The 16,629-nt window shown below is 36.7% G+C and overlaps 1 protein-coding gene across 2 annotated transcripts in view; it reads left to right on the forward strand.

Moving 5' to 3' along the window:
* LOC149018752 (NAD(P)-binding Rossmann-fold superfamily protein) overlaps positions 1-16,072 on the forward strand; it is a 37,303-nt gene extending 21,231 nt beyond the window's left edge. Inside the window, exons 9-12 of one of the 2 annotated variants that reach the window (XM_089152908.1) lie at positions 1,472-1,573; positions 12,261-12,344; positions 12,760-12,825; positions 15,479-16,072. In XM_089152908.1, coding sequence (XP_089009034.1) covers positions 1,472-1,573; positions 12,261-12,344; positions 12,760-12,825; positions 15,479-15,568 — 342 coding nt within the window. In that variant the 3' untranslated portion in view covers positions 15,569-16,072. Of the gene's footprint in view, positions 1-1,471; positions 1,574-12,260; positions 12,345-12,759; positions 12,832-15,478 lie in introns of those variants that run through there. The other variant, XM_089152909.1, reaches the window with a different exon arrangement.
* Positions 16,073-16,629: the final 557 nt, after the last annotated feature.

Consider the following 16,629-nt stretch of genomic DNA (forward strand, 5'->3'; position numbering starts at 1 on the left):
TGCATTTAAGCTAATTAGAGAATAAAGAACACATTGGCTGTATTTTGCTAAAAAAGTTAATGTAGATGTTATTTAATGTACATAACATCAATGTAGAGTTGTCCGAGAAGTACACTATAAACTTAACTACTTAAGTACATAACATTCAATATATAATTTCTAACTTCAAAACATCAAATACAAAGTAACTGAAAATAAAAAGAAAGTACAACTCAGTGCCAACAGAAGTGCCTTAGTGGATCCATCCTGTGAGTTGAGTAGTACTATGCCTGTAACATTCTCTCCTCCAACCAATGAACATAGACATCCCATGACATTTTATGCCTATGGTTGTCAAGTTAATCGACAACTGTAACTTTATAAGTTTGATCATCAACATGCCTAAGATAACCAGTCTGAGGGAATACGCAATTTGGATAGGGAAGTCCTATTGGAGGGGGTATTTGGGGAAACATGAAAGAAACAAAAAAATTGAAAATATGGGAAAGCTATGAAACTTGCAAGAAAAAGTCCCAGGTTTCCCTGAAATTTTCTAAGTTTTCATGAAATTTCCCAAGTTTCCACGAAATTTCCCATGTTTCCCACAAAATTTGGGATTTTTTTTCTTCTCATGAACCAGCTGGTCTAGTTGGGTTGAACCAAGTTTCGAGGTTTTGACAAGTTTCGATCAAAACTTAGGATTTTTTTTGGTCCCTTAGTTTTTTTGTTTCGAGGTTCCCAAAATGGGAAATTTCGACGGGATTTTGTTCTTTGTGTGACAGTCTGTCATACCCTCCGTATCTGTTGATATTAATTTTTGCCAGAATATTATAGTAGAACTGCTTTTTACTTATAAGGCTCTGTGTTGCAGTTGAAATTCTAGATGTTCTGCCGTATATTAGCAGTTTTGTGGCTATATTTAATGTTGTAGCATCATAAGAGGAAGAGTTGTCAAAGCATCACCTAGGTGGTTTTTGCTATGTAGCTGACAACTATCAGAAGTTTCATTATCATTCATCTGGTTAAAAAATGTTTCAGAAAGTCTCATTACTTGTAACAGACTGCAACCCTTGGAACCGTGGTCAAGTCCATCTGAGTTCCCTTAGTTGTTGACTTCTTGTTCAATATTTTCTTCCATATTTTGTGTGTACTATATATTCCTGATATTATTTTTCACCAATTGATTTTGCTCTTTTTTTTTTCCCTTAAATTTTTTATGGTGATTCCTTGGAAGTTTTAATGACAATTGCAATATTTCTTCCTTTTAGCTTTTCTTCCGGTGGCATAGAGCTAGTTCTTATAGCGATTCTCTTTCCACATGCTTGCAGGAGCAAGTCTGTGAAATCATTTCAGTTCCTTTATGTCACCTTTTAGAGATATACTAGTTACTTGTTTGTAACATATCATCAACAGTGTCTTTCTTTCCAAATCTCACTATATGTATAAGTGCTTGTGTTCATGTCTGTGCATGTTGTTTTTTCCCATGGTCCAGCTCATCCAGAAAGGGATTAAGGTCACAGTTGTATGTCCTGGACCAATAGAGACATCGAATGGGACTGGAGCAAGCACTTCAGGAGAGAAGGGAAACCCTGAGGTAATCACCAGAAGTTTATTGTGGAATTTATATTGTGTTTAAGTTTTTGTTTCAAGTTTGAAAAGCATCTGGCCTAGTGATGATCTTTCTTCTCAAAGAATATAGATACTAAGAATTTCTTCTAGAGAACAAATTTCTAGGATATTACTATAGTGCTTCACAGTTCGTGTTGTTCAATGTTATTGCATGTGCACCTTTTTATCATTTTGTTTTTTTCATGAATATGCTTTTATTAATCCTATGCATTATATATTTGGTCATTACTAGCATAATTATAGGATATTGCATTTATTTGACATCTAAGTTGCATGTGAGCATGATTATATAATTTTATCATTTCTATATGGGTGTCATGTCACCTAGGTCGCTCTCCAGTGTCTTAAGGTCGCCTGGTCACCATGAGGTCCATGAGAACCATGTCTCGGGTTTCTACTTGTATTTTCATCTTTACTCAGAATTGGCTGATACATGCTTTAGATTGATGCAGTGTTTAGCCCTCCCAGCCCAAGAATAAGTCCGTGACCAAGTGGAGGGCAAAGGAAGCCACCTAGGGTTATTATCCATCTCCTAGGGTTGCTGGCCAATTGCTTAGTTTCAATTTTAATTGCTTTCTTTTGAGTCTACTTGATAGGTCAGGGGCAGAATTTTTCGTTCTGTCCATGTGTGGATTATATTTGGTATTTCTTCTAAGATAACCTTAAAGAGAAGTGGTGAAAAAAGATATGCATAGCTTAGGCCTTGTATCTAGCATGGCCTCAAACAGAACTGATTGGAGGGCAACTATCCATTTAGTTGGGAAAAGGCTTATTGTTGTTGTTGTATGTAATTTTCTTCTATTAGAAGCTTGACTTTACTTGGGAGTTTTGAATCAGCTCTTGTTGATATGAACCAAAATTCAGCCCCTGGCCTCAATCCCTAGAGTGGGCTAAGGACACTCCAAAGTGGCTCACCTAGGGCTGGCAGAGACCTCCAAGAGGGGTAATTTGGTCCATCCCAGCCCTAATTAGTGCTAAATTTTAAATTTCAGAATTTTCTTTTTAATTTCGAAGGATTGTTGGTCGGTCAAGAATCTAGTTTGAGTTAAGGATAAGTTCTGGAGTCTTTGGGATTCCTCTTTAAGGATACACTCTAATCAGTTTTTATTTACAAGAAGAGTTCCTTTAGTATTTAAGTCTTAGGGTGAATCTATTTTCAAGGAGATTCCATTAGATCTTTAAATAATTATTTAGACAGTTGAGATTATGTGTGAGGGGATCCTAAAGGAAACCCACTTAGGATTAGAGTCTTTTAGTAGGCTCTATATAGCCTATTCGTTCTATGTGATTCTTTAAGTCAGCTTATTTGAATAAGATTATTGGAGTTGAGGATTGTGGTCTCTGTTGATGAGGCTATGGTTGAGTTAAAGTTGAGATTCTTCTTCAAAGATCAACAACAACATTTTGTTTAGCACTCTTCTTCCAGAAATTTCAGCAAGTTTCCAAGTAAACAAACCCCAGCCCCTTTCTCCTTTCCTACCATCGCAGGCCCTCCCCACCCATTCCCACTCAATCGCAGCAGCCTCAGCCCCTTCCCCCACCTCCTCACATTATGCAAGACGCTCCCCTATTCAGTGTAGCCCTAGTACCCCTCCCACCTTCTTGTCATACCTGGACAATGGCCCTCCCAAGCCCCTACAACAACCCTAATCCCTCCCCCCACCCCTACCCCACCTCTTCCTACTTTACAGTACCCCGTTCCCTTTCTTACCCTCTTGGCTAACTGTCTCTTTTCTTCTTCCTTATTGCAGACCAGAAACAGAAAAGAAAAGGAAAAAAAGAAGAAAGAAGGAAAGAAGAAAGAGAAGAAAAGATAGGAAGAAAAAAGGAAGAAAGAGAAAGAAAAGAAAAGCAAGGAAGAAATAGTAGTGATCCTTCTCTTTTCCAAGAATTAACCCATATTGTTCCGAATTATTTCATCCTTCTTTCCTACCACCCTTAGTAACAATTTTAGTCACCCAATGTCATTTCATAAGGAATTTGTTAAGCCCAAAACTTTTCCCCACCATCCTATTTAGTTTTGTTAAAACTATTTCTTTTACCCAAATCCTCCACATTTAGATCCCCATCTTTATTTAACAATATTATTCATCTCATCTAGATTTGATATTTTGCTTGTTTAAAAGAAATTAATCCTGGGCTAGCCGTTAATTTTAATTAATTCATTCAAAAAATCCTGACCCTAAATTTTTGTTTACATCAGTTTGGTATCAGGGCAGCAATTACCAGTAAACCCTAGGATCACCATGAATGAGGTAGACATTGTTAGGCTACTAGAACCAAGGTTCGAAATTTTTCCCATATTGGTCATCTCGGCTCCTACCGAGGTCACAATTTTGCTGAAATTTTGGATTTTCTTTTTTAAAGATTTTGAAGCTTCATCTTGGAGGGTATTTGGGGTTATTATGGCATTGTTTTCGGTGTCTAGCCTAATTTGAGGCCAGTAAACAATCTGGGAGTGTTATTTTTGCCTAAAACCTAACCTAAGGTGGTTTTCTTGTTCACCACATGCCTGGCGGTATGTAGCAAAATTGGAAGTCTGGAAAATGGACTTTTAACCTATGTCTGTATGCATATAATGCAAGAGAACACTAAGACCTTTATTAAAATGGAAAAAAGGGAGGGAGAAGAAAGGAAAAGAAAAGGCGACTACAATTCAATATAAAACTATGCAAGACTACAAGTAGTCTAGTACAACTATACAAGTATAGAAGTTAGTAGTCAGTAGACTCTGTACAACTATACTGGAACAATATAAATGTATAACATAACAATATCCAAATGAATTACATATTATAATCACATCACACCTATTTATAAGAATAACCTAATAGTAGTTGTTGTGCTATGGTGGCTCCATTTTCTTAACACCAAGATGAGTGCCTCAGTGGATCCATCCTATGAGCCGTGCCTTTATTATTCTCTCCTCCAACCATGTTTCTCCTATGGTTGTCAATGCAGTCTACCACTGCATTTCTATAGGTCTAGTCATCCACAGACTTAAGATTTCTTGTCAGATGGAATGTGCAATACGGATGTGGAAGAGAAGATGGTTTTGGTAGTGTTGGTAGTTGCATGCTGAAGATGAACTCTACAAATGTATGTGCCCCTTATCTAGGATCCGCATAAGTAACACCATATTACCCATATACCATCCTGTCAAGGCCTGGAAAATAAGTCTGAGTGTGCCCCACCCGTGCCTAATAATCGAGATGGTTACCATAAGGTCCATAACCATTAACATTAGAAGTAGATGCAACCATGGTGGCGAGATCTCGCGAGATATAAAGAGATTGAGTTTTGCGAAATGGGATATCTCGCTCGAGATCTCGCTCGAGATCTCGCCCTAAATCTCGCCATATCTCGCTAGAACTCTCAATTTTTGCCCCTTATTTTGTGGATTTCAGCCAGATTTTCACCTATAGCTACTCTTAGCACATCTACAACATCAAAGGAAGATCAATCATTCTCTGCTTGTCTTATGAACTTATAAGTTAATGACTAACATAGAACAACTTCTAATGGTTGTATAACTTTATTATTCTATTCTCAAAAGTCGAGATTGTGATACTCATATGGATGGAATTTTAATGACATTTAAGTTATTTGATGTATTTGATAGGTGACAGTGGAAGGGACACCATAAGCTCCATAACCATAAGGCTCCACTAATGGCTAACCCTTAATTAGTTTTTTTATTTTATTTTATAATATTTAAATAAATTTTAAATTATTTAGATATAAATTAAATATGGTAAAAGTAAATAATTAATAGAAAAAAAAAATTGATTCAACACCATCATAGCATTATGGTGTCTCAATTCTCACATACATTAAATTGAAGCTTATACATCTACTATACATATACATTTTTAGCCATATACATAATTTACAAAATAATTTTTAAATAACAGAAAAATAAAAAATAGTAGGAAGAATAAAAAATTAATTTTGACACTACAAAGTCATAGATCAACACTCTAAAGTAAACATACTTAAATTTTGGAAGCAATCAAGAAGATTTAAGGCACAAACAAAACAAAAATAAAAAAAATGAGAAAGTTGGTTACTCACCTTGCAAGATTTGAGAAAATCCACAAATGGAGGAGCAAATCTAGTGTTTGAATGAATGGATTTGTAGAAATTAGGTGAAAAGAGGGATGAAAGCTAGAGAAATAAAAAAAAAAGAGTTCAAAATGTAAGAGGCAATATCGCTCGATTTGGGTCAAAATGACAATAGGTCGAAATATCGACCGAAATATCATGTCGTATCGACGATATAATACATTTCGTGTTCCTACTACTATATTTCATTTCTATCTGCGATTTTGCAGACATTTTGACCGAAATTTCGATAATTTTTGTCGAATTTTCTTCCATGGGAGGCAGTTGGTTTTGTGGATAAGGATTGGGTGATGGCCTTAGCCATACGTGACAATGAGGATCTCCCTTCCACGTACACACAAGACTTAGATGAGACCCTCACTCCTAGACAATAGTGATGGTGATGATGGGGATGATAATGAGGCTGAAGATGATGAGCACAAGAATCATGATGATGATGAAAATGATCATGGTGGTGGAGGAGCACTTGTAGGGCGTATGGCAGTTCCACTACTAGAGATACAACTGCCTCCCAAGAGATACACTAGGGATAGTTCACCCATGCTAGAAAGGATGTAGATCATAGTGGGGATGCATCTCATGGTCATCCTATGAACAACAACTGAAAGGTGAAGGGAAAACAACATGGATATGGATATGAGGGTGACACCTCATCATATAAATCTTACCATCCTATGGATATAGGCCACTTGGTAGGTTCAATGGGATACTTGAGCTTGGATGTGTCTAGAGGCTCCACAGCTAGAGGATTCGGATACTAGAAACTCGTAGATTCCCAGTCCCACAACAGTGGTATGGAGAGCGCTTCATCTATTTTTGGGTTGTACAATTATGGACCTTACAGTATCCCTCCTGGTTATCAAGCATTAATGGGACACACTTAGACTTATTTTCGAGACCGTGACGGGATGGTATATGGGTACCAAGGTGCTACTTATGCGGATCCTGGGTTGTGGGCAAAGACATATGTGGAGTCCACAGATGGCAACCACCACCACCACCAGAGCCATCTCCTCTTCCATGTTCGTATTGCACGTTCCCTTAAATAGGGTATCTAAAAAATGTGGATTACAAGACCTACAGAGCTGTAATGGTCAACTACATTGACAACCCTAGGGGAAACATGACATGGGATGTGTATGTCCAATGGTCGAGGGAGAATCGTATAAGCACAATATTACTCTGCTCAAAGGATGGATCCACCGAGGCACCATCTTGGTATTGAGATGATGGAGCCACTAGAACATGGCAACTACTATTAGGTTATTCTTATTCATAGGTGGGTTATGATTGTAAATTTGTAACATGTAATTAATTTGGATATTGTTATGTTATACATTTATACTGTTTTAGTATAGTTGTACTGAGTTTACTGACTACTAACTTCTACACTTGTATTGTTGTACTTGACTACTTGTAGAGTTGTATAATGAATTTTAGTTGTCTTTTTTCTTGCATTTTAATGGAGATCTTAGTGTCCTCTTGCATCATATGCATATTTACATTAGTTAAAATTCATGTTCCAGAATTCTAGTTTCGCCTGCACGCAACTGGGCATGTGGTGATCAAGAACACTACTTTGGGTTAAGTTGGGCATATGGCGATAAGAACACCACTTTGGGTTAGACTTTAAGCAAAAATAACACTCTCAATGTGTTTCTTGGCCTCAAATTAGGCTAGATACCGAAAACAGACCAAAATGATCCTTATACGCTTGAAATGAAGGGCCAAAATCTGGTATATTGAAATTTAGTTGATGCTTCTTTTTTTTTTTTCTTCTTCTTTTGTTGCATTTTAATGAAGATCTTAATGTTCCCTCGCATCATATCCGTATTTCATTGGTTTAAGATTCATATTCCTGACTTTCAGTTTCGCTCATATACAAGCCAAGCATGTGTCCATCAAGTACATCACTTTGGGTTAGGTTTTTGACTGGATAACACTCCTAGTGTGTTTATTGGCCTCAAATTAGGCTGAACACTGAAAACCAAGCCATGATGACCCCAAAAAGCCTCCGAAACTTAAGGTCGATATCTTAAAGAAGAAGAAGAAGCCGATTCCGATATTTCAGAATTCCACACCTGGATCCAGATTGGACTATTTGTTTTTGAAATCAATCTAGAATTGATAGATATTGGTATTGGGCCTTTGTTCCATAGGTTAAATGGTGTTAGAAAATAAACTTTAATTAACCAAACAGTGCAATAACAAGAAAAACTGAAAAGAAGAAGAGAAGAAGAAAGAAGAAGAATTGATAGGAATCACATAAGCTTGCAATTGGATTCACAGCCTCTTATTTATAGATATCAATAGTCTAGATTATAACTTGAGAAGCAAGCCATCTTGCGATCTATAAAAGGAAATAAAGAGTACAACTTATGGACTGAATTTTCTAGGCTTCTAACTCCGAAAATCTGTCCAAAACAGAAAGTACTGAAAAATGAAATTTCTAAAATTAGTAACTAATAGAAAATAGAAACTATGCTTTCTAGAAACTCCCAAAACTTGTGTAGCAAGATTCCTACATTAGAAATAGAAAGTAGAGTATCATCACTGGCATAATATTTCTTCACGTGAACAGTAAAACAGCCTAAAACTTGAGTATACTTCAACACTTCCCCTCAAACTAGAGTATACACAAAGAAAACTCTAGCTTGCACAATAAAAATAAACTTGAAAGGTAGCACCAATCTTGAATTGTGTAGCATTAGCAGACGACGAGAAACACTGAGAGAACTTCAGCTAGGAGATAATGAACACCAACTTTAAATTTTTTTTTTTTTTTAATTCTTCAGGTCAAACGAACCATCCAATAATGAGAACAACCAACAACATTGAAGACAAATAAAATCCATAAGTATAGCAACATCAAAGGCACCATTCAATAATGCTAATAGTAGGGAGGAATCTCCACACTGATTCTTCAAAATTGCAGTTCCAATGTTCATATAAGCGCTTTGCAAGAAGGCTTGGTAAAATATGGGTAGGTAAAAGGGAGTATTGGTTATTGTGGACCAAGTAGGTAGGTAAAAGATAATATAGGTTACTATTGACCAAATAGGTAAGGTAGTATGGGTTACTACGGACCAATGAGGTAAGTAAAGGACAGTATAGGCTATTGCAGACCAAATAGGTAACGTAGTATAGGTTACTACGGACCAGCTAGGTAAGGTAGTATGGGTTACTACGGACCAAATAGATAAATGTAGTATAGGTAAATGTAGGTAATGCTAGGTAATTGTAGCCTTGTAGGTAGGTAAAAGTATTATTGTAGAATACCATCTTGGGAAGACAAAGGTCTTCACAAATAATATCCTTCAACACACCTTGAGTAGATATAAAATAAGGCACCGTTCTCCCCCTCACGTGTAGCATTATACGTGGACAATTAATGACAACCAATATCCAATATAAAAAGATCCCAAGCAATAATTTCCAATGAGACTTTTATTGTAGATATAATCTTCATTCTTCTAGCAAGTTTGAATCCAAGAAACAATGTCCAAACTCTCCCCATGGTAGATCAAGATAATGGTAACATTGTAATAAACCATAATTTTTCAAGGGGTTACTGGTAAATAAATAAAAGCCCAATGGCAATTCTATAATAAATCAGATTTTTCAAGAGGCTGGATGTAAATAAAGAAGTGATGGACATGAAAGGAACTAGATTTATAAATGGAGGGCAAAGTTGGAAGCTTAAATATAGGAAACAAGGTGGGAACTAATCCTAATTAAATATGGAAACAAATACTAATGGAAACACAAAATAAAGCAAGTCTGGGAAGTATGGAACTGAAACAAAACCAGAATTAAGAATTAAGAATAAAACTAGAAAACAGAATAAAAAAACATACCAGGGAAGCAGAATCAGGAAACAAAATCAAAACCAGAATCAAAACTAACCAGGAATTGGACCAAAAGTGATCCCAAAACTGAACCAAGAAGTGAACCCAGATTTGAACCAAAATTGAACCTAAAACTGAACCAACATTGAACGAGTATGAACCAAAAACTAACCAAAACTTCATCTTCTTCCTCATGGAACGAGAGAAATATCAAAACCCTTTTTTTCTCAAAAAAAAATAATATTAATCCTAGAGGAGAGGGAATAGAAGGGATGCAGATTGCACAAATCGCACAAAGAGGAACCACCAGCACCACCGCAGCCAAACTAATTGCTGAAAGCAAAGTTAAAACAGGGACAAGAAAGACCACATCTCGCAAACAGATCGCAGATCTCACTAGAGAACTCAAAGTCACCTTGCAGCAAATTCAGAAACCAGAAAATAGATTGCAGAAAACTCGGTACGCAAATAAAGTGTAGAGAACCAGTACTCAATCCAAGCAAAACCTCCAATGGAAGGTAAAAAAAACAAAAAATGAACTACTGAAATTATTTATTTATTTTTGTAAATGTTAAATTTCCATGGGAACCCCAGTTCAATGAATAGTTTGTCATCTTCATTGAACCAGGGTTTTGTTCTTCAAAAACTGGTAACCTAAACGACTCTCAAACCAGCAATCGAAAGCAACCCGTGAATAAGATTAATGCTCTGATACCATGCTAGAAATAAACTTTAATCAACCAAAATAGTGCAATAATAAGAAAAACTAAGAAGAAGAAAAAAGAAGAAGAGAATAGAAGAAGAAAGAAGAAGAATTGATAGGAATCACATAAGCCTGTGATTCTAGCTTTGAACTCTTAGAATCGTAGCCTCTTATTTATAGATATGCTTGTGATTCTAGCTTTGAACTCTTAGAATCATAGCCTCTTATTTATAGATATCAATAGTCTAGATTACAACTTCAGAAGCAACCCATCTTGCCTTTTATAAAAAGAAATAAATAGTACAACTTATGGATAGAATTTTCTAATCTTCTAATTCCTAAAATTTGTCCAAAACAGAAAGTACTGAAAAATGAAAGTTTTGAAATTAGTGACTAACATAAAATAGAAACTATGCTTTCTAGGAACTCCCAAAACTTGTGTAGCAGGATTTTTATATTAGAAATAGAAAGTAGAGTATCATCGCTAGCATAATACTGTTCACATTATTGTTCATGTGAACAGTAAAACAGCCAAAAACTTGCATATACTTCAACAAATGGGAATGCAAGTCTTGACAAACGAATAAAAGAAGCTCTATTTAGACTCAAACTCCTATCTATCTTTTAAGTTAAGACTCCTGGAAACTGAAATAAAATCCAAGAAAAGACTGTTCTTATAACTTATGCAGTGTTTACACAATTAAACCAGTTAACTGTTTTCTTACTTAATGTAGGCCCTTGACTTTTAGGTCCATGAACACATACACCTGTGGATTAAACGCCTAGTACCCTTATCTATCAACCCTATGTTTACTTCAGAGGAAAATAATCCAATTTGATGTTTGATCTGTATCATCATGGGCATTAAAACACAAACCGACTCACGAAAAAACTAATAACTCGAATGACCTTACTATCCAATCTTTGGAAGATTTATTAAACTGCCACTGAAATTACTAATACTAGAATAAAAATAAAAGAAACCTCAGTGCCGAAAAAGAATAGTGACTTTTAGTATTTGCTTGGAGCAGCCTAGGTAATGGGCACTAGACCTGTAAACGGATCGAATTCGGCTCGGATACCCCAATATCTGAATCCGAATTTGGAGAAAAATTTAGGGAAGGCATACGAATCGAATTCAGAACTTTACCGGCTATTCGATAATAATACGATCCGATAAACTATCCGATTATTGATTGGTGATTGTCATTTTTTTTTTTTTAATTTCCAATTTTCGATTGCCGATTACGGGTTTATGAATCCGATTATCAGCCCTTTTTAAGAGAAAAGAATGTTTAGTACTTTTCTCTAACCGGATAATTTCTGATTTATGATTTATCCGGTTACCGATTACCCGTTTCCGAATCCAATTATCATCCATTTTTAGAGAGAGAAAAGTTGAATACTTTACTGTATCTAGATAAATTTTTATCTGGATATTATCCGGTTCGATAAGCAATTATCTGAATCCGGTTGCTTATCTGATGGATACAGATATCTTTTGGTAAGAAAAATTCCTGATACGGACACCCTTAACTGAATACGAATGTGAATTTGGAGGTGGATTTCGGCTATTCATTTACAGGTCTAATGGACACCAAGCCTAGGGAGTTCACCTGGGAATCCATGGGCAGGGCAACAAGTCTGAAAGTTCTAATTAGAGTCAGTTTTGCATCAGGGGTCTATGCGGTACATTGAGTTCCTTATTTTAGTCAACTTCCTCTCTGTATCCTGTGTAGTCCGTAGTTGGAGAATGGGATGAACTTATTGAAACTAGCAGCATTCAGATGAAATATCATATTCATGGAAAGGCAAATATTTATATTGCTCTCTCCTTTTTATTTGACGAATTGTTTCTAGTCAAAATTTAAATTACAGCTGAACAGCTCACTGTTATCAATACTGTCTTCAGTGATTGAGGTAACATTATGCGATACATGGCAACTTGAGATAAAATTGTGCTTGCCATTTTGCAGAAGCGTGTGTCATCAGAAAGGTGCGCAGAGCTGACAATCATTGCTGCAACACATGGGCTAAAGGAGGCATGGATCTCGAATCAGGTATTTACTTAAAAGCTTTTGTTTTCTAGGATGGTGGTTATTTTTTGAACTTAGGACCATATATGCTAGCATTCCCAGAAAGGCAGAACACAAGATATGACCCAACTTTTTCCACTGAGTTGGTTAGACTCTCATCAGCCAAATGAATTGGCACACGAAGTAATGATACCAACCAATTCCAAGGTCTTGTGTATCTCACTGATGTTGAATTGTCTACCACGTATTATTTGTTTTCCTTAATCTGAAATCTTGTTTAACATTTGAATTTTAGTACACCTTTCCGTCGTTTGAACTTTGAACAATGGTGCGGTCCTTCACCCATCCCAATTAGGCTGATTTTTATGCATTCAGCACGTGAATTTGTGTATGACATCTAATTTTGCTTGCATGCCAAATTTGTGCTTCATTTTTGCAGCCTGTACTTGCTGTCATGTATTTGGTGCAGTACATGCCTGCCATTGGATTCTGGCTTATGGACAAGGTATGACATGTAGAGAGACTTCTAAAATGAATGCTGTCCAACAGTAGGAATTGCTTTGTAATTCATTTTCTACTATCAATGATTGGGCTTCTCTTGTTCTTATTCCATGCGTATCTTTGTTGTAAATCTCCTTGCAGTAGCCAGTTTGGTTGAAAGACCAAAATCATTTTCAAGCACTGCATTCAGAAATTTCGGAATAACTTTTGATTAGCATATATATATATATACTTAAAAGGATATTCTAGAATATGCAGGTGTTTTATAGCTCTGAAAACTCTGCTGTAATGCCCAATTTAAACCTGAATTTTAATACAAATCTGAAAAGCTTGGGTTTAGGGTATTTAGGCTAGGGTGGGCAAAGGGCTGCCTTGAGTTTTCAGATCTTGTTTAGTGATCTGGAATGCAGGGGATGGTCTGACTAGTATTAGTTTTAGGTTCTCAGAACTTTGGAAAAAAAGTTGCAGAAATTCAGGGGAAGAAAATGAAGTGCAGGAAATTCTTAAAGCTAGGGAAATAGGGTTTAATTGGGGGAATAGAAATAGGACTAATCTCTAAGGAGTGGTACGATCCTGAGGCAAGCAGAAAAGCATCTTAAGGGGCTGGGGAGAGGGAGCTGCAGGGAATGGGAGTTCTAAGGCTGCTGTGGGAAGGAAGAAGGTGTAGGGGAGTCGTGGGGCTAGGGGAGAGGTGGGGGAAAGGCCGGGACTGTCGCAGGATGTAGGGGAGGGGGATAAGGGTGCTGTTGGGGGTGGGGAAGGGCCTGGTAGGGTCTGTGATGGAAGGAGGGGCGTTCCTCGACCTTACACAAAGCAGGGAAAGGGGGGAAGGGCTATGAGAGGGATAGGAGGCAGGGAATATGGGTGGGGGAATTCTCTACTTGGCTGCTGCTGGAGTGAGTGATTAAAGGTTGCTTTTTGAATGCTTGAAATCAATGGTAGGTTGCTTGATCCTTGATCAAACTTTTCCTCAACCATGGCCCCCTCAACTAGGAAACCGTGATCCTCAAACCAAATTTAGAAGTACAAAGAATACTAGGCTATTTATAGCCTTCAAAGACTAACACTATGGGATTCCTTAACAGACAAGGATCCCGCCACATAATTAGGACTCTTGAATTGGAATCTAAAAAATTAAAGACACATGCTGAAAATAGAAGACTAATTAACTAAAGACTCTTTGTAAGGAATTCCACTTTTGTAGCTACTATAAGACAACTTCTAATTAGAAGTAAACTCTTAAAAGATAGGAACCCTCCTAAAAGATAGGACCCCTCTTTATACAAGAGTCTTATCCACAATCTAAGCAATTCCAACATAACTCAAATTATGAAATAAAAACCAACGCAAACACTAGAAATAATTTCTGCAATAAAAGAGAGCTGAAAATGGCCTAAATACCCCTATCAGGGGGATGGGCCATCTGGCGGGCCCCACTTGGAGTTTGGCCAAGGAGGGTCTCTATGTTCAGATCAGGAGTTTTATTTAAAATGCAAGTCCTTTTTAGTTTATTTTTCAAAGTAGGGTACTGCTAAGAGTTTCCTATTAAAGGTTATAAATGCACAGCCTATTGCTTGTCACAAGGCAGTTTTGTATGAATATAATATTGTAGATAGAGTTACAATAGAGGTTGTGGTTCAACTAGGGTTTTTGGGATTACCCAGCGCAGGAAGGTCCTGCAGCAGCTTGGTTTAGTGTTTTGTTTCAGCAATAACCTCCAAAAATTAGTGGTAGTCATCCCTACACTTTCCTATCCCCTACATCTACCTTACGCTAAAGGTACAAAATTTCAGCGAAACTGGTTTTGACCAAAATATTGAAATTTTGGAATGTTTCAGCGGGTATTTGGGATTATTCTGGCCTGGTTTTTTGTGTCTTGCCTGATTTGTGGCCAATAAACACACTGAGAATGTTATTTCTGTAGAATACCTAATCTAAAACGGTGTTCTTGATCAGTACTTACCCGTCTGTATTCGGGCAAAACTGGAAGTCTAGAACATCAATTTAAACTAATGCAAATGATGCAAGAGAACATAGAGATCTTCATTAATTGCAAGAAAAAAGAGAACAACTAAAATTCATTATATAAGTATATGACTATACAAGTAGTCAACTACAATTGTACAACTATACAAGTGTAGAATATGAAATAAGAATAACCCAGGTCATGTTGGTGCCTGACGTGCTATGGTGGCTCCATCATCTCAATACCAAGATGAGTGCCTCAGTGGATCCATCCCTATCTGGAGCCCAAGTTTGCCGCTGTGATCGTTGTGGAAAGAAATTCTGGACTAAGTGCTTGGATAATCAGTGTGATAGCATAGTTCATGTCCTTTTGCATGTTGTAATGGGGGAATACCCCAATAACAGATGGCCAGCATACAGTATGATTTTTCTGCATCCTGCATGCATGATGAAATTCTGATGCATTCTCAAGTCGAATATAAATCCTTGGTTTCGCAGCAGAAGCTGCCGACAGAGCTTTACAATTTGATTTGTTTTAAGTAGCATTCGGAAAGGTTAAATTGAAACCTTGGTTTAAATTTGACTGTGCTTCTATAGTAAATACCAACAAGTACTTTATTACCTTCTGATGAGAAACTTCTACTTTCCTTTCTCAATTTAATTTATCCCAACTCTTCTGGTGTTATTTCCAGATTGGTGGGAATAGAGTCAAAGCTGTTTCGCAGAAGGGAAACCTCTACTCAATGGGATTACTCTTCGGCAACAAGAAGAAAGAAGCATGAGTCTTAAGATGCTTCTGAATTGTGCCTGCTAGATTCAAACTAGATACATGTAACATGACACTATTTGCTTTTAATCCCACTTGTACGATCCTGTTTACAGAATGGCTCTTGTTATTTGTTTTGATATTCCTCTTTTCCTTTTATTCTCCTTCTCCCACTAAAATAAGGCATGATCTGTCTCCCATCAAATTTTGTATGAATTATCTTTTTCACCTGTTTTTCTCCTTCAAAGCTTGCAATGTGATAACTTGGTTGTAAAAGTAGTTTCTCATTTCTAGAATTTTCTAGTGTGTGCTTTCCTGCAAGACAAATTCGTGGCACCTGTTGATCCTAATGATGAGGGTTTTACATGTTTTTGTTCTTTTCGATTTAATTCAGTACCTTCGATCAAAACCCCGTTATTCAGATGAAATCGAGGGACTTGTAGAATTTATGCAAATCTGGATTTGTCTAGACCTGATGACCAAATTAATAGTAAGATTATTCTCAGCCAATCTTTTGGTATATATGTGCATTGTTGTACATAGCAGAGGATGTTTTTCCTTTCTTTTACATTTATTAGAACCCTTGATTCTAATAATTATAGAGGAAAGAGTGAGGAAGATGGAAGAGGAAGACCATGTGAATCTAATCTGGCTGTGTTGGTAATATTTCATATATCTTTATTCGATAATAGAAAGGAAAAGATATCATTACCTGGATTCACTTTTCTAATACTATAGAATATCTGCAACGGAAGTAATTTGGATCCACGTCCTCGTTCCTCCACAATCTCGTTACCGGTTTGATTCCACAATCTCTAAGAAAGGGAATAAATTCTACAACCCAAATATTGTGTAGAATGATGGTATGGAGATCTAAAGCAAAGGAAAAGAAACTATCAAAGAATAACTCTTTCCTGCGTTTTCTTAGAGAGAAGGAGCTGTCCTTTTCTGTGGAACTCACGTAATGCAATCACACTCACTTATGTGGTAGTTACCAAAATATATAACCTTATATTTTGTAACCATTCTAAAAGTGATTTCCTAGTTTTGTCATTGGGCATATAATTATATTAATAA

Source organism: Hakea prostrata, chromosome 4 (assembly GCF_041222555.1).
Source record: "Hakea prostrata isolate BN-2017 chromosome 4, UWA_Hpros_2, whole genome shotgun sequence".
In the NCBI taxonomy this organism is placed as follows: Eukaryota; Viridiplantae; Streptophyta; class Magnoliopsida; order Proteales; family Proteaceae; genus Hakea; species Hakea prostrata.